Source organism: Pteropus medius, unplaced genomic scaffold (assembly GCF_902729225.1).
Source record: "Pteropus medius unplaced genomic scaffold, Ma_sr-lr_union100, whole genome shotgun sequence".
In the NCBI taxonomy this organism is placed as follows: Eukaryota; Metazoa; Chordata; class Mammalia; order Chiroptera; family Pteropodidae; genus Pteropus; species Pteropus medius.
Genome location: NW_024354875.1, coordinates 5957007 through 5977718, shown reverse-complemented (window position 1 = coordinate 5977718; position 20712 = coordinate 5957007). Strand labels below are relative to the sequence as shown.

The window sequence follows — 20712 nt, the reverse complement described above, 5'->3', positions numbered from 1 at the left end:
TCTTATATTTTCATACTTCTTTTATTGGCCTTATACACATGAAGCTCACTCAGTAGCCACCAAACTTTGAATGTTGTCTGAGAATCAGGAGAATCAGACCCTTCCAAAGCAATAGCTTTGGAATGACGTGGGAAAACAGAGTGAGTTGCTAGCATTGCTCAATTAATTTTCAATTAATGACTATCACATGACATATATGCACACCACTCTGCGAAGTACCCATGCATCTCTTTTTATTTTCAGATTTGGACAGGAAACCCATTGCCGACAATGCCATGGGAGAGGGGTGATTAGGCTCAAGGGCATGAGGACTTGAGCCTAGAGGTAGGAATGAGGCGGTAGATGAGAGCAGGGGATGAGTCATCCTGGGTTCCTGGGACAGTAATCATGTCTAGGGTAGTGTAAAAATCTAAGCAGGGAAATAGGATGAGAAGAGACAAGATACTGACCCAGGAGTCAGAAGCCAAGAGAACTAGAGCCAGAACGAGGCCAGGAGAGACCCTTTGATCCAGAGGTCAGCTCATCACAGGATTTTTTTTTTTTTTAAGTAAAACAAAGCTCTATTTGAGATAAGAACAGTTATACAAGCCTTGAGGGATCAGAATTCTCATCTAAAATATTCTTTAATCATGTTTGTGCACACGCTATTTAAATATGTCTTCTAATCACTAACTTCCCTTCTGGTCCTCATGTGCTGATTTTGGTCAATGGTCTTATGGAGCAGAAAGGTGAATTCAGCTAAATTCTCTTAATTTGAGGGTGGGCCTTGGAAGTAGCGGCTGAGAGTGAGTAGAAAACAATATTCTCTAGCGTGCCTTTTGCATCCAGAGGCAGCTCTGTTCAGTTGCATGGCTGCTGGCATTCGCTGCGTGCGGGGGAAGGAGTAGCCGGAGGAGGGAAGTAGAATGTGACAGTGGTTCCCAAGCCTGGTTGAACATCAGTCACGATTTTCAGAAAAATACAAATCAGCCAAGAAACGCTCATCAACAATAACAAATGACCCCTGAATCTCGAGCACCTTAACACAACAAAATGCAGTCCTCACTCAGGCTCTATGTCCAACAAAGTTAGCAGGGAGTGGCATGTGTGTGTGTGTGTGTATCTGTTCACTGATCGCCTGGGGACTCCATCTCTGTGTGCTTCAAAGATGACTAGATTAGGGGAAGAAATTGAGCGGAACCACTTTTAGCTTTTAAGTATTTTCCTGAAAAGGACACATGTCACTTCTGCTCACATTTCAAGGCTGATGCAAGTTGCACGATCAAGTCTGACTTCAAAAAAGGCAGGAAAGTACGATCCTACCACAAGTTCATAGATGGTAGAGATGGAATATTTGTGAATAGTTTTAATAATTACTGTAACCCTTGAGGTTCCGATTCACTGTATCTTCTCCAAATCAGTCTATGAATTTCCTAGGTTTGGAAACCTTAGGCCTGTCTAGCAGATCTTTTTGGAGAAACTGCCCAGCCGAAGTTTGATTCCTTCCTTGATTTCTTAATAAGGGATCATAAGCAGAGGGTATAGGATTGCATTCAGCACACGTCCAGCCCAACAAACAAACTACTTTGAGTAACAGCTCTTCAAGAGGGAACCAAATGCAAAGTAACTGTTTTTCTTTATTCCTATTAACAACAAAATACTTCCATAATTTCACAGCCCATTGCTTTAAAGAGCACATATATTACAAATAAAGGAAATCCACAAACTTTAAAGATTAGTATTTATCAACACTTTTGTACACATACACAAATATTTTAATATAATGGTATCTGAAATGTTATTCATATAATTTTAGCACTGTCATAAGTATCAACTAAAAATGTTCTTTTCGATTTGGTAAAAACCATATATTTTACAATCTCCTATTTACATTTGAAATATGCTTAAATGTTACAAAAACACTCACTTTGACCTTTAAAATATGTGTACTAGGACTTGGTATTGAACATATTGTAACTGACAGCAAACAGGGTTTGCTTTTGAGCTGCACATTCATTGGAATTTCATGGCAAATATTCAGCTTGGCTTGTTCAACTCTGCTCAAAGGAAAAAAAAATTCATAAGAAATGTGCAAATCCAGAGACTGGCAAAATTCTCAAGCTAGCGAGGTACAAAAAAATATATATATTAACACCATAAAAATTAAATAAATTAAATCTGTCTTTCTCTTCCCCGAGATTAGCTACGAATTTGGAAAGTCCTCTGAGAGGCGTGTCTGATGCTGCAGACCTTCCCTCAAATCTCCACGCAAGGTGAGATGGACACCGTGGGCGGAGCTGCAGTTGCCTTGCTAGTTACTCGAGTGAAGGTTCGTTCCAATCCGCGCTTTGCCAGGTCGTCCCTGTACGTAATCTTAAGACAGGGCAGAATGCAACACAACAAAAGAACACAGTAACAGAGAAGTTCATGTTAATATTTCCAAACACGAAATTAAAGCCCAGATAAGTTATTTATTTATTTATTTTTATTCCTCATAGGAAATCTGCAGATTTTGACAATGCACTTATCCAAGTAGCTCTGAAGGCTTTTTTTTTTCAAGGCCACGTCATAACCATTTTGGCAAGATTTAAAGTAGCATCGCAATCCTTTTCAACTCTCAGATACAAATCTACAAATGTTTGAGCAAACCTCATGAATGTATCTGAGTAAATCCGGAATTTTATTTTATTCTGAGTTTATAATTTATATTGTCGACATCCATCAAAAGAGAGAGACATCTGAAACCTCATTTAAATGTTTGCATTATTGGGAATACGAGAAAAAATATACCTTGACCTGATTTTACCTTTGAATGTAATGTTAATAAGCCTAACTCATACTTTCTTGTCAGATCTGTTCAAATAATGATTTGTAAACCAAATAATAATAACAAAAACCCAAGGCACCTCTACGATGTATCTCTGTACAGAAAAGACTTAATAAGTATTTACATTTCTAATTATAGAGATTTCCCCACTAACTCCACAAGCATTATCCTGCTTTAGTTCCACCCTACTTCCAAGATAGAATTGCTACTTCTGTCGCTGTTGAACACTCAGCATCTAAGTATCCTATACTCCAATTCGTTCTCCTTATGGTCAATGTTGCAAGTTCTGCTTAAATAATTTGTCAAATAACATGCCCAAAGTGAAACTAAGAGCAATATGCCTTCGCATCTCTTCTGCTTGGGACCAACCATAACAGAGTAGAACTGTTCCTTTCTCCATATTGTATATTTGATGCCATTACCACTGTCGACTTCACTATGCTGTCATCCTTGTAAGTGTTGAAACAAACGTCAAACGAGCATCTTATATTTATTTATATGTATTCATCCAGATATTTATATGTATTATTTGGCTGCAGTCAAAGGAGGCTTTTAATTTTTGGCCATTTGTAAAATCGTGTGGCATTCTGGCTACCTACAAAGGCAGTTATTGCCTACCTGTCACTTTAACAATTCAAACTACTTCATCTCAACACCAGCATTTTGCTCACTGGCATCCACTTTATCCTGTTCCATCTCTTTCCTTATCCTGCAGATTCTTTCACCAAATACGTGGCTTCATAATGCCCTTTGAGCTAAGACTTTCCTGGACACTCGTGGAGTGAAATACATAATTAATTCCATTTCTATTTTTGTATTTCTATGTCTATGTATCCATTCCAACTATGTTTCTATTTTTACAAGTTCAACAGTAGAATTTATCTTATCACTGCAATGACATATGCACCTGTTTCCAGAATATGTGCATGAATAATATATAGGTATGTGAAAATATTCATGAATTACAGATTACAGTTCATTCATGGATTACAGGATTATGCTAAGATATGACTACCCTTCTCTCTACTAGAGTTCAAATCCAAAAATTATGTTCAGATGCCTTTTCATTAAAAAAAATTGTGAAAAGCAGCACACAAAAATTATTTTGGTTATAAACAGGAAGTGAAATAAATATCATTTTTTGAATACTACGAACTTTACAGACCCCCATCCTTTGCTAGCTATTCCTGATTTCAGGAAATTGTTCATTTCAACCAACTTGAAGCACTTCTCAATGGTTGTCATGAAAAGAGCTTATTTTGCTGTAAACAATTTATGGTTTTGCTGTGGACAATTTATACTTATGATTGATAATTATCAATTAAATATTTCTTCCTCTACAATCTTCTTTGCAGAGTGAGAAGTTAATCTTTTATCCTCATTTTAATCTAAGGTGGAAAGGTGAAATGGCCATATAATAGAGTAAGTCATTTTTAAGGGATACTTTTTTTGATGACATCATGTATTTTGTGGTCATTGTCCCATATATAAAAACCTGTGGACACATCCCCATAGAAGCTCAGGACCGGAAGAAAATTTATTTTCCCCATCAACAGATTTATTCTTTTACTGGATAACAAGACCTGTTCAATCCATCGTCTTCTTTTCTTTGCATCAGTTTGCAGGAAGCATGGAGTTAAATTTTGCTTCTCTTAGCAGAGATTTTCTGGAAGTTATTTTTCTCCCCCCTTAATCACCTGGTCCTTGCTTTTGTCTTTTCGTTTTAGCACTTTGGAGTATAGTAGATCTTTGGTTTGGATACAAATGAACTCAAACATATCTTTGAAGTTGGGAGAGTATGAATTTTCTTTTTGAAAGCTAAGTTGTTAACTTTCACTTTAATCGGTAGACTTTTTATTTTATTTTATTTTTAAATATATTGACCTACCCTGAAATGGAAAAAAAAAAAAGTTGTTCTAATTAAATAAAAACAAAGAGAATGCTAGCCACTATGGAGGTGTCCAGGGAAAACGAACAGCCAGGAAGAGATAGGTAGACCAGAAGACCACAAAGGACAGAGTATGTATAAGGAAAGAAAAACATACCACTTTTGCTTACAGTACTGAGGGAAATACTAGATACAGAGGAACAGAAGCTGTATAAACACGGACTGCAACAGAGCTGCCAGGAAAAAAAGAGAAAAGCATTTTTGCCTAAAGTTTCAAGTTCAGACACAATTTACAGCTGGAAACAAACATTTCTTTACCTCCTTTCTTAACTTCTAGATCCATCATTTGTTCTTTTTAGTGTCACTTTCAGATTTCTGACTTCCTCAAGCTATCAATGCATCTCCATTGAGTATTTAATTTCCATCAGCTTCTTAATAATCCTAAACCAATACTCCCTCCACTAGGTGTACTACCCAGGCAGGTTAATTCTCTCTAACATAAATCAATTAACCATTTCTTTCTCTACCTTCTATGGATGGTTTAAAATGTGGGTAGCAGGAGATGGAAAAGAAGAACAAAGACACAGACATGGGAAATGCAATTAGAATAAAAGATTCATATGACACATTTCATATTTTGTGAATAGTGTTGATATGGGCCATTTTAGGGAAGAAAGGGGAACTAATAATACTTAATGAGTGGCTACTGTGCATGAGGCACTATTGAGAGATTAGTTCAAGTCCTCCCTGTCAATTATTCTGTAAAGAACACATCTAACTCCTATAGGGGACCATGGGTGATGAGATGCCAGGTAGAGTGTGAGGGCTGACGGATGCTGGGAAGCCAAAGGAGCAGCACTTGGCTTTTGACCGCTTGATTCTCAGCACTTCAAAAAGCACTGTGATTACCGAATGTTCATATTTTGTGCATAGCCTTATAGAACATGCCAGAAATCACGGACGACTTGCTTGTGGCATGGGGGGTTGAGTTTTGTCACAACTGTGCACATCTGTAGGAGGCCCAGCCTCTGTAGAGGCATTCTTGACCTTAAAAGGCCATGACCCTATTCTGACACCCCTAGTGGGTCTCCACATCAGAGCCTCGGGGTCGGGAGGTCCTAAGTCAGGGCGACCGGAGCGGTAGCAAACCCTAGTGGGAATTCCACCTTATGTTCCTTGGTGTCTAATAGGGCTCGTCTAATCTAGAAAATGAATAGCTCATATAGTTTGGATAAACTTCTCTGAAAACCATGGAAAGCATCTGAGTTCTCTTCTTCCTTTTCTCCAGCACTTGCTCCAACCTGAGCTCGAGGCAGGAGGTGCAGTGCGTGGGGGAGAGAACTCAGCACCATGGCATTCGTGTAAGGTAGAGGGATTTCAGCAGCCAGGAAAAAGGCTCTTTCCGGTCCTTCTGGCACTGGGGATATACAATGGGCACATTCTATGAGTGGACAGCTCGGGCCACTCCAAGGAAAGCCTCACCTGCTCATTCATAATTGCAGAGAGTTCGCCGAGCATGTCCTTATAATGAGACCTCAGTTCTTCCTGGTACTCCAGCTGGTCCTCCTTGATGAGGCGCTCATTCACGTCCAGGGCCTGCCCACACGCATCTGCAAATTGCCTTCGGTGACAGCAATAAGCAACTTAACAAGCAGCCACAGAAAGTGGCAACTCAAAGTCAGGCTGCTGACGCACTATCCCACCCAGAAAGGGGCTGGCCAGGCAGTTTCCTGGGGGGCTCACGACTCCCTGTCTCAAAGAGCTCAAGGAAGAACGCTTCCACTAAGAGACGCTTACCTGAAGATTTCCTTCAAAAGCTTTACTTGGTTGTCGGGGTATTTCTTTGCATTGGTTTCTTCAAGAAAAGCTCGCGCATAGGCCATTGGTCCAGCATTAACCTGTCGGGGAAAAGAGACTTGGCTGAGGATGGTCCCACTGACTCCACGAGCAGCTTCTCCATAGCCGGAAGGAGCGGCCACTTGTGCAGCAGTGGTGTGGCACCCCGATTCTCTCACATCGCCCTGTAGTCTACTCATTTGTTATCTGTCCCCCAAGTAGTCCATAAGCCACTATAGGATGCCCCTGAGCTCCACTGCCGTCCTTCCTGAACTTCAGTTCCTTGCCCACAATTTCACATTCCTGCCATAGCCAAATACTGCTTGAACTATCATTTTCTTAATATCTTTGAAAACGAGACTCCCTTTTATTTACTTAAATAAGTTTAATTTAACGTCTGTGAAATGGAATGTTTGATGTGCTAATTTTTTTTTATTAACATTGGAATAAACACATAACTATAATAAAAGACACGTCACAGTGGTAATGACATGCGCCCACCCCGGGGTTACCGGTTTCCTGTATCCACTTGACGGTCTGGTTTAGATTCTGGCACAAGGAGGCATTTATCGGATTTGCCGAATGAATGCACAATGCCAGGTCCTGTTCACGCTCCCGCACGTGACTACGCTCACACCAGTGAAGGAGTCGTATTCCTTAGTGTTCATAATCTTTTAATGTGACCGTGGGGCTTGGGAGCAGTAAGTCGACAGAAGGAAGCTAGTCGTGTATCTGAGCCGCCTTCAGATGTCTATGATTACCAGGCGGGGCCGGGGCGGTGGAACGAGTAAACAGTACTCATGTTTTCTTTCGCTTCTCCAGATCAGTCTCCGCTTTCCTCTGCTTAGCTATGTGCTGTCCCGTTTGGAGTATAACAATGGTTCTTTTGCCTTCTGAATTTTAGAATTTTATTATTATTACTGAATCAGCCATGGGGTCCACAGACAGGTAAGATGAGATCCAGGTCTGTATCAGGATCAGCATTTCTGAATTTTCCTTTTGTCTTAAGCTCTAATGTAGAGCTGTTGTGATACTGTTTCTGGCCTGCCTTTATTTTAAATTTTAACATTTTGTTCATTATAGATTTTCGGTTTTACTTTTGATTTTTAAAGATATTGCATTACCATATTATTTTATCTTGATTACCGAGTTTTTTGGATGCCCCCTTAAATTTTGTGCCCGAGGTGAGTGCCTCACTCGCCACATGCTAGTCTCAGCCCCGACAGAGTGCTCAGCCCCACGGCTTCCTCCCTGTAGTCCCCTAGCAGAGGCCACGTCTGTCTGCCTGTCTTCGGCTGGCTCTCCCAGCTCTCTCTCTGCTCCCAATGATTCTTCTTTCCCCCAAGTCTTCAGGCTGAGGAAGGGTAATGGCCCCTCAGTCTTCACGGCCACATGGGCTCACCTCTGTGGGTTTTCCTAAACACTGCTCATACTTTTGCAAACAGTTTATTTATTTATTTATTTATTTATTTATTTATTTATTTATTTATTTTGTATTTTCTTTAATTACCTACTATGAGAAGCCCATCTGTTTCCTATCGGGACCTCGATAGATAAATATAGGTGCACATTTTATAAACTAATAAACATTTTTCAAGAAAACTTGTTTTTGAACAATTATGTAAGGCTCTTAGTGACAGATATTTACAAGCAAGCCATGTTTATTCATTTATAGTTAATTCACTTGTTAGAATTTAGAATACAGGACATAGTTTGTCCAGACAAGATGGAAAGGAGGGTTGAAGAAGAAGAAATTTTATTTCAGCTAAACTTGAGAAAGGCTTATCTCCGGGTGTTTGGCACCATCTATGCGCATTTACAATGAAACTAAATCTTAGAGACTCAGATAAAAGTGTTAGATGCTATCACAAACAGAAGAAAAATGTCTCTTAGACCATTTGCAAAAAAATTTCAAGGGCACGTTCTACCAGATTCCACCGGCCACGTGTGTCTCGGCTCTGGGCACTGCTTACCTTCACGCTGACACTTCCTTGGAGTTTGAGCTGCAGTCTGATCATGTCCACTTCCTCCATCGTGCAGAGCTGATTAAGCTCAGAAACTTTCTTGGACATCTCATCAATCGCCACTTCAATAGGATTCAGTTCTGTGCTCGACTGGCTTATGACCTGTATTCTCTTCTTCACGTAGGGGAACAGGTGACTTGCTGCACAAGAGCAGGACCAGAAAATCAAAAGGGTGAGAAGGCGAATGAAGACTCAGGAGTCCCCCTGAAGACGCGATCCTGTATCTCCTTGCACACACGGCACCCTCCACCCTGCGTGTTTTTGTGTCTGTGAGTGATTTTTTTGTCCCATGTGCCATGTGCTCTCACACCACTTAACTTTTGTCCCTGCTTCTTTTGCCTGGCACGCTCCTCCACGCTTCGACTAGCCATGTCCTCATTCTCAGGGCTGGATCAGGACCTTTGTTTGGACTCTGAACACTGAGAAGATGATAGCTTCCATCACAACTTGTGATTCAAATAAAATCTACACTGCACCACAGTAAAGAAGGCTTAAACATATGTTGAATAGTATATATTATAATAGCTTTGTTTTAGCTTTTGAAAAATTTTATGTATTTATTTTTTTACAAAAGCTTTAGGAAGTTTACTGAAGGTGAATGTTTTTCCTAGTTTGGATGCTATTTTTCTACCTATTGCATAATCCAGGAAACTTCATCCCTCGCACAGCTTCGATCTCATTCATCCAGATGCCTTCGTTCCTCTTTCCCCCACTCTCTCTGCCCTTAGAAGCCCCTCTCCTGTGCCCCACTTCATTTCTCCTACTGTGCTCACCTGAGATTCTTGCTTTACTTGACTATTTTTCCGAATAGGCTATGAGAACCTCGAGGCCAGAATCGGGTTTTATTTATTTGAATCGCCAGAACAGTGCTTGGCACCTAGTTAGCATCCATTGCATGCTGAATAAACGAGAGGACAACGAACTCACAGAATAGATCTAGATAGTACTAGAGAGAAAGCTGGAGATCTGTGTTTGTTTTACAGACGAGGAACCCGGATGAGTTCGAGAGTGGTTTAGGATCAATTCTGAGAGTTGCTAAAGCTGATGTAAGGGAGGGTCGATGCAGGGAGAGAGGAGAGGTGAGCGGAGAGTGCCTTTCCCAGGACAGACACCATGACCCCCGCGACTGGTGGATTTAATGGGAAGAGGTGTGTAAAGTGACTCTCCTGACAACTTGTTGTTCGGTTGACTTCTCAAGGGTCTTCCTCTTACAGAGGATAAAGAAGGGGAAATCTGCTCTTCCTGGCAAACATTTCCAAGTTAGCACATTTTGGGAACTGGTCTGCGAGGTCAAAATGTCTTGATTTTCACTAATTGAGCCCCCAAAGAGAGACCTGAGCGGGAACCAGAGCCTGCGCCCCGCTGCACCTACTGGTCAGCACCGTCCGTCGCTTGCACTGCTCCTCCACGCCACCATGCTTCTTGCCCGACAGCGTGAAGGGCGTCTCAAAGACAAAGCGCTTGATGTTGTGGTGCATTTCGAAATCCGTCTTCCGGTCCTCTATTTCCTTTTCCTCAAAGAATGGAGTGACGTAGGTCACCTGGATGTAGGCATATTTGGGGTCCAAGTCCTTCGGGTTTACCTGTGTGAACAAGAGGGAGAGGTGAGCCCTGCGGGGCTCCTGAAAGATAGGCAGCAGCTCTGTACTTTCCCAGTGGCCTCCTGAGGGGGCTGTCCCTCTCCCCTTGCAGAAAACGGGCAATCATGTCATTTGGAGCTGGGTGGGACCACAGAAAGAGTAGCTGGACTGTGGTCAAGGAGCCAGATGGAGGTAGAGGCGGGACTGAAGCCAGCTACTTAAGTAGCTGAGGCATATTATTATTTAATCCTTTATTTTCTTTTTCCTCTGTAATGCATGTCCACACTTTTGTCTGAAATATGAGCTTCTTTAGAGTGGAACTATATCTCTTTGTTCCTCCACTTTTCAGCCAGGAACCTAGCTTGAGGCCATCAACTCCAGGCTTGTAATATGGAAGGAAGTTCCCGGTCTGGTTAGCAGATTAACTCATTAACTTATCACATGATTGCAAATGTTTTTATTTTCCATTTCTCTAATTCTTTTTATTATCTGAAATAAATTATTGTATATAATTTATTTACCAACTTTGCTTTGGTGAACAGACTTGACAAATAACAAGAAAGATGGGGCGGAGGTCTCAACGACAACAAAAAATGCCAGAGAATTGCTCTTGTTTTCCTTCAAGTTCGGAAGACATGATTCTCAGCTTCTTTTCTAATCATTCCTTGGAAAAATTTCAAACTTATTCCAATTTTTTTCTATCCGTTTACTCATCCACTGCTTAATCAATTCCAGAGATTTGTGGAAGCTCATGAACTTATTTGCACTACTACTAATTCACATTGTAAGATGAGTATAATTGTAACCATTTTAGCAGATAAAAAATGGAGGATCAGAGTGGGCACCCAATTTCTCCAAGATGAGTCACCAGCTGATGAGCGGTGGCAGGGCGTGATGAAGACTCCCACTGTTCTGACACCAAATTGGGCATTTTTCTCATTCTACTCGGAACTCTATACTTTCTACTCAGGAATGTCGCTGTGACAATGGTTGTAGCTCTGTCCATGTTTATGGGGAAGGAGATTGCATCTTTCAATCCTAGGATGGGGATGATGAACACGTTTGTAACAACTTCTACCCAGACTCAGTGATCTCATGGGACAGACTCCTCCAAATACCAGCTTCTTTAAAAGAAGACAGGTCAGAAAAGGCCTCCTCTGTGGCCCAATAAAGGCCTACGCAATTGGGTGCAAACCAGTTTTTCCAGCCCCATCTTCTGCCACAGTCTTCTATCCAACCTGTGTTTCAAAGACCTGCCATTCTCTAAACACGCCACCTCCTTCCATCCCTCCCTGTCATTGCATGTGCTGGGCCAGTCAGAATGCCCTTTGCTTCCAACAAACACCTTCTCACCCTGCAATTTCCAGCTCAGACATCACCTCCTCTGTGAAGCACTGCCCAACCAAGAATGAGCTGGTTGGAGCTGCTGCCCTGAGTTTTCCCTGTATGACTTGCACCATATCTCCCGTGGTACTTCATTGCACTCTATTTAATTAGCTGTTTGCACTCATCCTTCTCTCCTTAGCCCCAAGTGAGCTGTGAGCTCTGGGTGGAAGAGAGTCTTTGAGCCCCAGCTCCTATTTCTGGGCCTGACATGCAGTAGGTGCTGAACAGAGGCTGGCTAAAGGAATAAAGGCATATTAGAGGATTCTGGGTAATCTACAGAGGATGTAAGACTTTGCTTTCTGGAGCATGAGAAGGTTAGTTAGATGTTCGTAGGTTAATACAATGTAACTCTGCCACTATCACAGGGAGTAGATTTCAAAACTGGTAGACCCAGGAAGATCTCCATGACAGAATAAATACTTTTTTGTTTTTCCTCCAAGTCCACCATTGGGCCCAATCACTTTAACTCTTTGGTTGTTATACAAGTGCATATTTGCAAATTACCTATGGGAAAAATGCAGAATTTAGCGAGTTGTTTCAGTGATTACCTAAGGGTTATTCAAATAAGCAGGTATAATAATGTTTTTGACAAAAAAAAAAAAATCATTAATCAATCAACCAATAAACAAACAGGCAAAATAGCCCAAATAGTATAGGCAGTTTACTTTTCATAGTCAAGTAGCAAATAAAAAATAAAAAACTTTAATAAATATAGTTAAAAAAAATTTTTAATTAAAATTAATTCTTCACTTTTATGTAAATGTTGATTTCCTCTACCTTGTTGGAATCCTGGATTATCTTCACATTGTCTGCTCCGAATTTATCTGCATACAGTTTGAGGAGTCTTTGGGAAATCTCGGAGAGACCTGTCAGCTTAGGCTCTTTATAAATATACTCTTTACCTTCTTCTTCTTCAAAAAACCCCTATGGAAGACACATAAAGAACCACCAATTTTATTAGAGAACTCCAATTGCCTATCACAAAGCAAAATAAAATCCAGGTTTTGGTTGTCATCCAAGCCATTGATTAGTACCTTATAAAATCTAAATCAGAGAAAAATCAAGTGACAAAAACACAATATCATGTTAGGATCAGTTACTAGTGGAAACACTCCCTAGCCAGGCCAAAGAACGTCATGAGATATCTCATACATATTTTCTCTATTTGTAGAAATCAATGGTAATACCTGCTTGCATAAATTTTGGAGGAAGAATGCCCTCATGTGGCAGCCTGGGGTAGAACACAGAGTCTGGAGAATTTTTGGCATTTTTCAAAGAGCTGTATCATTTTTAACAAGGTCTTCTAAAAGTCTTTGAAGCTAGCATAGGAAACACTGTAGGACACGTGAAGGGATCTAAATGGGTTGATATGCAACCTACATCATCTGAGATGAAAAACCACAACATTTGTATGGTTATCACAGAAATTACACATGGTATGCTCCCAAGTACTGTTGTTTTTTCAATAACTTTACATTACTATCGTCAGGGGCCTGATGCAAATTTGCTCAATGCAAATCCATTATTTAATTTACTAGTAGATCTTTTACATCCCTTGCAAAGCTAGATCTTACAGGACTGAAAACAATAAAGTAACTATGCCATCACTTTTATGCCACAGGAGCAAGTTGATTTTAGCCTCTATTAATTTATTTGTCTAATCTGAAACAGGGGAAGGAAAGAGTCCACTACCTGTGGATAACTAAGTCTTTCTAATTCCTTCTCTTCGAAGAGACACAGAGTATTTTTCCTGTGGGACACATGTAGCCTCAAAATACTAGGTTATCTAGAGTGAAGAACTTAAGGGCATCTGCTTTCTTCTGACTACAGAATTTACCTCAAAGAAAATGCTTTGGAGGCCTAGGTAAAGATACTGGAGATCACAAAGAATCTTAGCGATCTTTACTTTTAAAAAATATATTATCTTTTATTATTTAAATAATACTTACTGTATGTAAAAAGCATGGATCAAATGTTGCCATGCTGGATTTTTCGTGGCTAATGTGAGGTGACCTAAGAATAATGATGAAATTCACATCTGCATCGGTACCTTTACACCTGTGAAGCACTTTCACTCTGGTACCATCATGAACAGTGTACTTTGTATCATAAGTGGGCTGTAACTGTACGTTTGTAGAAGCCAAGGAACAAGGCACTTTGGCCAGCACAGTTCTTGTCAAGCAGGTAATTAATTGCCTCTTTTCTTGGGTATCTCCCAAATGACTTCGATTTTTTTTTTTTTTAAGTCGGGAAAGTGTCTTGTTTAACATCGTATGTCTAGTGTTTAGCACAGTGCCTGGTCTGTAGGGAGACGTCGCTCTACATTTATTAAATAAATAGATGGATGAAATAGTTCCAGTGGGTGTACATCTTAAAAAGATATATTTGCACCAGGTATAACTGGAAATGATTCCGCTGCTATTAATAACACTGCTTTTACTAACAATTTCTTTGAGAAATGTTCAAGACTAAACACAGCCGATTATGAGTACTTTGACCCTAACCTGCTAAAAAAAAAAAAAAAAAAAAAGAAAGTGATGTATGACATTGAAAGCTTGTGAAGCAGCTCCTTGTTGTACTTGTAGACTATGTAGGGGTGGTGGGGGCCTGGCCTCATTCCCTCGGGACTTCCAGCCTGCTCTGCTTTTTCTGTTGCTGTCTTTGTGGAGTCCTGTCTTATTCAAGGTCAGAAGTTAGTAGCTAAAATTGACAGACTGACACATCAGAGAAATAAGACTTCTGAGGCCATCAACCAGAATCCCCCTCAACCACCCCAGGGCAATAGTTAAAGCAATATTTATAACTTCCATTTCAGTGAGAAAAATGTCTCCAAGTCCTAGGAAAAGATTTTCCCATCACGGTGTGAAAACAAGCACAAAGAGACATTTTCTCTGTGAAGTTTTTTCCCTAATACTTTTCTGAATCCAGAGTTAGCAGAAAAGGAGTGTGGGAAGCAAGATTTTATTATCATTACTCTGACCTTTGTGCATGACCTGTGACTTTCATCCCTACTCCTTGGTCTGGAGGATAGGAAATAGTACAGACTCAGAAATTTATTGGGAGGCCCCAAAGACAGTGCCTGGCACACAATGGGCCGTTGGTGAGTGTTAGCTATGATGAGGAGGATGACAATTATAAAGTAGAAAATTCTGTGTCAGTAAAGCAAGTCGAGTTCGGGCTCAGATGCAGGGAAATAGCTTCACTGAGTTTCGAGGGCTTGAAAATACATACCTTCATCTTCTCTTGCATAGAAACTATACTTCCTGTTTTATAAAAGTCTACTGATGCTCATTTTGACATTTTGGTAAGTAATTGATCAGAAGAAAATAGATTCAAAACTATCTGTCTGTCTGTCTGTCTATCTATCTATCTATCCTTCTATCTATCTATCTATCTATCTATCTATCTATCTATCTATCTATCTATCTATCATCATCATCATCTATCATCTATCTATCTAATCTATCTAATCTATCTATCTACCTACCTACCTACCTACCTACCATATCATATATCTATCATCTATTGAGCATGAAGACTTAACGTACTGAGAATATTTTATAAAACCAGTATAAAGGAGCTGTAGTAGAATAAAGTATTTAATTTGCTGTCTGCCGGGGACTGTGAAAGAGCTGTTGGAGCCAGGGAAATGGCAGCTCTGAAAATGTTTGAAATGCACGTTTACCTTTTATCCAAGGAAACCGTCAAAGCCAAGCCCACTGAGCCAGAGGACACTATCTTAAAGAAGATTTCAATTTCAGCTCTGTCTATGAAATAAATGGTTTATAAGTAGGAACACAAGGTGATGAAAACCCAGGGGCAGTTTCTCTTTTGTTTTATTGCCAAGGTGATGAGCAGACTGTGTTTCAAGGCAACAGGAAATGTAACCTCTGCATTTCCCTTACTAGTTTGGTTTTTTAAAATGCCCTTTTACAATGCAATAAACACCCTGATCTGTCAAGGTTAGGAAAGAGCACATATTCTAGTTAAACGAGGACTTTGAGTTAGTAGACTTAACATGCATGGATTAGGAAACTTCAGTGGATTCTGATAAAAATGACTTTAATAAACTGACAACTAAAGTCATCGACTCCTCCTTAGATGTTTTTGCAGGCACTTCAGAATCTTGCAGTGCCCCTAGATCATTACTGGGAAGTCAAATACAAATGCTCCTGCTTTAATAGTCAATTGATTTAGAGGTCACAAACAAAGGAATGTATTGAAAGCAGAACCTAGTATATAAAAGATGGGTCAGAAAACATTAATAATAGGCTAAATGCTAAGAGAAGAAAGGCTACAAGAATGCAGAGAGATGGTTCAATATAAATACAAACTCAATTACACATACGTGTGTGTGTGTGTGTGTGTGTGTGTGTGTAGTGGCTTTACAAACTATACACTCACTTTTCCTCCTTTCCCTAATCTGCTTTATATTAAGATTCTGAGATGCATCTACACCCATGTAGACATGAGTGAGAACCAATCTACATCTTTTGGTGAATAAAATAAAATTCCCCCAGGCCTTTCACTTAATTCATTCCAGGGGCATCTGCTGTTTTAAGTTATGCAATGCACATGTCCCTGCTTGCGTTCACACTTAATATCAGAGCCTAAAGGTTTCACTGATTACAGTTGATATTTGATCACTACTGCTGTTTCGTTACTCTGGAAATGAATACTTCATAGGTACTTTGGGGATGCTTTATATAGGCTGTTCTGTGTAAAATTTCCATAGGCAATGATGATGCCAGGGGCTGCATTAGAAAATTCATGCTATGCAAGACTTGCGTTTTTAAAGTTGTAACTTGTGTGGCTCATTGAAGGCATAATATTAACTACTCTCTTCAAGACTATAAAATAAAAGCGCCATCTATCTGGGACCCTAAAAGATTTACCCAAAGGCCTTTGCGGGGGTCGGGGGAGCGGAGAGCCTATTGCGTATGATATTCGCATAATCTTTGTAACACAATTGCAAGACATGTCAATCTGGATACTAAAAGGTGAATTTTACAAGAACATAAAGAATCATCATAAAAAAATATTTTTGATTATAGGGATTATGCTAATAAGTTAGTCAAGACTTTATCTTAGATCTTTGGAGCTTTCATTCTGCAACGCCCTGGGAAATGTCTAAGTCTATTTGGTTTTTCTTTATCATCAAGTGTGAAGTGAGATGCACTGTCTGTCCTTGCTCAACATAAAAACTCCCACTTTCTATTTGGTGGCTTGGGACAGGTATTTGAACAATAATGACCAAGATTCTAAATTGCTGCTTATCGGGATGACTTTCATGGGTTCTCCTTGTTCAAAGGCAGCGAGGATTTGAGCTTGGGTCCATACTCCCATCTGCGGATTTAACAGAACACTTTGCCTTTTAAGCTCAGGTTGAAATTTTTAATAAAAGACAATTGAGAATACTGGCAGTGTTAAAAACAAAAAGCCAGGCATACAACCAGCTCTCTATTGAGGAATCTGTGAAAAGAACAAAGTTAAGTCATTTGAAAGTTGCTCTCCCCAAACTTCCCCATCGCCCTCTCAGTCTATTTAGTATAGGGATGTTCAAGTATTCATTTAGTAGGTGAGTTAAGGACCCACGACCCCAAATTTATAAGTGAAGGTAGAAAATATGGTATGGATGTGGGAAAGGACTTAAAGAATTACAAAAAAGTATGTACCGCATAGACAAGCAGAGTTGAATATGGACAACGTGTGGATATTGAACGAATTTCTCTTTTCAGTTTAATCAACAATATTTATGTTGAATCACATGAAGTTGCCATGTTTTTCCAGTTAAAAAATAGTTTAATATGGGCAATTTCATATGGGTCAAAATAACACTAAGAAAATTGTGTCACAGAGCTCTAGGTACTGGCACATTATTTTTGTCTTTGCTTGTCCTCTAAATTTCTGACATTGCTTCTTTCTGCATCTCAGAGGACTTGACCAATTGAGTAAAGCTTTAGTTCGCTGTCCATCTTTTGTAGTTGGAATTAGCGTCATCACCTCTGAGACTGCTCAGAGCCACCACAACAGACAGCCCTGCTCCCCCATGATACTCATCTGGAAGGTCCCCGTTAATGGCCACCACTCCAACTTTTGAAATCCTTACCACTGTGCTTTTCTTAATCAGCTGCAAATCTCAGCGGCCTCAAATTTCCAATACTGAGTCTCCTATAAATATATTTCAAATATGTGGTACCCATATTTAATCTCTGTGCATGTGTGTGTGTAGATTTTCAGACTATACCTAGTGTTGTGTAGAAATATACTATATGTGAAAAATAAAGGATACATTTTTGTAATTCAGATATCTGGAGTAAATACGATTTAGTTCAAGAAATGCAGGAAGACCGCAGACTGAATGGAAGCAGGATTATCTCACCTTTGTACCAGACGCTGATTTGCACAAAAACGTTAAGATTCAGTAAAACTATACACAGGGAAGTGTAAGGATTATTAGAGCATGCAAATGGGAGAGAGAGAGAGAGAACTTACCACAGCCTGGAACAACCAAGACCAAAAGAAGGGAAGAGCAAACATCTGCATTAAAATCTAGTTGGAAAGTAGCCTGATTAGTTTCCATCTGCTCTGTAGCCAGTATCCTAGATATTGGCTGGAGAAACCACCAGTAGGCAATCTGCTTTTCATGAGTATTAATGGCAGTTGATTACTTTTTCCATTGGAAAGATCACCTGAAGGGTGGAGACTCAAATCTAGGTTGGCCAAATGCCCGTCTTGTGTGTCGCTGCTGTGCTGCCACTCCCTGGAAGCCCTGTCTTTCCCCTACACCCCCCAATTCCACTTCCTCTTCCCGATCAGGTTTTCTGCTGTTTTTCTTGCTAATGTTTCTGCAAGGTCAAAAATTGTTTATTTTTTGTTTCTTATTGTTTCTTGTTGACTTTCGAGATATCATTTCGCTTTCTTTCTCCTCCTCGCCTGCACATTTCTCTCTCTTCAACATCCGCTGAGTTCAGAGAGTTTAGATTCTTTTCCAGGGACCTCCCAAATCTGTAGACTGTCCCCCCACATCCCCATTCCCCACACCACTAGTTTTCTTTGTCTCCACAATCCTGGTGCTGCTATACGCTGGGGGAAAATCTGGGTTGAATTAATCTGTTTAGGTGAGGGCTACTCAGTATACTTTCCAGGTAGAGAGCAGCTATGTTTTTAAATTCAGAAGTTTGTTTTTAAACCGCCTTTGGTGATTAGAGGAAAACAGATGTTTTTCAAAAAGACTTCAATGGGAAAGCATCTAGAATGACCATGCTTTATTTGACTCCTTCAGTGGGTGTCTTAAGGATCTGAGGAGAACAAGAAGTTATGTGCAGCAGTGCCTTATATGAGGAGAGGGGGAAAAAAAAAAAGAAAATGAGAGGGCTGAGTTATTCCAACTGTGAACAGATGCGAATGGAATGTTTATCCACAAGAGTAATAGTCTGAAATGTGTCTGTTGAAATACGATAGTGTTATGAGCCTTCCTGAAAAGAATGGGATGATCCTTGGGTTTATCCCACTTAAAGCACCACTCAGAGACATTCATTATTAATATGTAATACAATCTCTTTACGTTCAGGCCAGTGCTACGGCTGGCTAATATTTTCAATCTTGTTCATTGTTTATGCAGTAAGCTGAGAAATGTAACTTTTAAAATTATATTGACCTGCAGTATGGACAACAAAACAACCATACAGTGTTCTGCCTTAAAGCAGTGAAAGTTTGAAAGTAGGAACAAAGAAAAGGCATGATTATAAAGTCAAAAGCTCATGGCTTTGACATGGTGGAGCCCCCAGGAATTCTTTATATCCTAGAAGGCTATGAATTTCATTTCTTAAAACATGTTCAATTTAATTTCACTTTACTATACGACACAAACCTATAATTAGATATTTTGGAGTGAACTGAGAAGAGAAGACGCTGAAAAATAAGTGTCCTCTTTCTCCAAGAAGTTAGAGATCACCGTTTTAATTCAATCTGCGTAAAGACCCATGGAGTTTTCTGCCCAGCACTTGGACTCTCAAACTGAGGGAAACACTCAAATGTACCCAGACACACCTACCTCCACCCCCACAGCCCCTCAGTCCTCTAGTACATGTAGTTAGATGTCTCATAAAGAATGAAAGACAACAATGAACTGCTCAACAGAATTTACGGGCCACGGCGCTGCTTCTAGTGAACTCACCTGCCCATAAAACGCCACGCGATAGTACCGACCAAACAGTCGCTTCTCTGAATTCACCACCTCTGCGACTTTCAGGTATGACCGGTGAATGTCATAGTAGAGATCTGACAATTTCTGAAACCATAAATCGAAGGGTTTCATGAAGATGATGCTGACGTAAAAAAATAAGGATTTTCTACTTTTGAAAATAGTAAATAATTGACCAATTTAAAGTAGGATGTTTGAACTAACTTCTAGGTGTTGAAAACTTACTTTGAAGTCTCTCTGCTTCTCAAAGACAGCGATGATGGGTTTGTTGACATCAGCGATGAGTTCATATCTCTCAGACTTCCAAAGAAACTCCACACACATATACAGCTGTTCCACCAGGATATTCTGCAGTTTCCCAAACCAAAGCAAGATTTTACATGATTAACATCCCTGAAGCTTAGTTTCAAAATTATTGCGTTGTCAATTTTTTTCATAGTGAGATTTCTCTGTTCCCTATCTTTATTATTCACATTTATATCTAGACAGCAAGGGACTGTGGTATCACCTGGATTATTCCCTTTCCCTCACTACCATCACCTAATGAGTCCCTCGAATGTGCTCATTTAAATCTATGAAATGCCCACAGACCGGTCTAGCGCTTTCCATTCCCACTGTCATTGACAGGCCAAACCCCGGTTTTGTACTCTTAGATCCCTGCATTAGTCTTCTAGCTAATCTGTTTCTCCACTCCAAATGGTCCTATGTGCTGCTCCCTGCAATCTTTTTCCTAAAGCATAAATCCGATCATGAGATCTCCTCTGCCTAAAAATCCGTGAGAACTCCACTCTCTAAACTGTTGTCCAGACTCTCTAGCATGGCATTCAAGGAGCTCCGTAATCAGGCGCCAGCTCACCTTGCCGTGGCCCCTCTCTCAGCGCCCTGTGACTCACCTTGCATTTTGGCCATATCATACCGCACTATACCATCCTGAGAACCTTCGTACTCTTGGCTGTTCTGTTGCTACACTTATAAAAACTTTATCT

General features: G+C 40.1%; 1 protein-coding gene across 1 annotated transcript in view; it reads right to left on the bottom strand.

Moving 5' to 3' along the window:
* Positions 1–1596: 1596 nt before the first annotated feature.
* Positions 1597–20712, bottom strand: part of DOCK10 (dedicator of cytokinesis 10) — a 225511-nt gene continuing 206395 nt past the window's right edge. Inside the window, 8 exon segments of the mRNA XM_039855668.1 lie at positions 1597–2352; positions 6177–6315; positions 6492–6592; positions 8504–8694; positions 9927–10137; positions 12298–12444; positions 19700–19813; positions 19952–20074. Of these exon segments, the coding sequence (XP_039711602.1) occupies positions 2236–2352; positions 6177–6315; positions 6492–6592; positions 8504–8694; positions 9927–10137; positions 12298–12444; positions 19700–19813; positions 19952–20074 (1143 nt within the window). The 3' untranslated portion in view covers positions 1597–2235.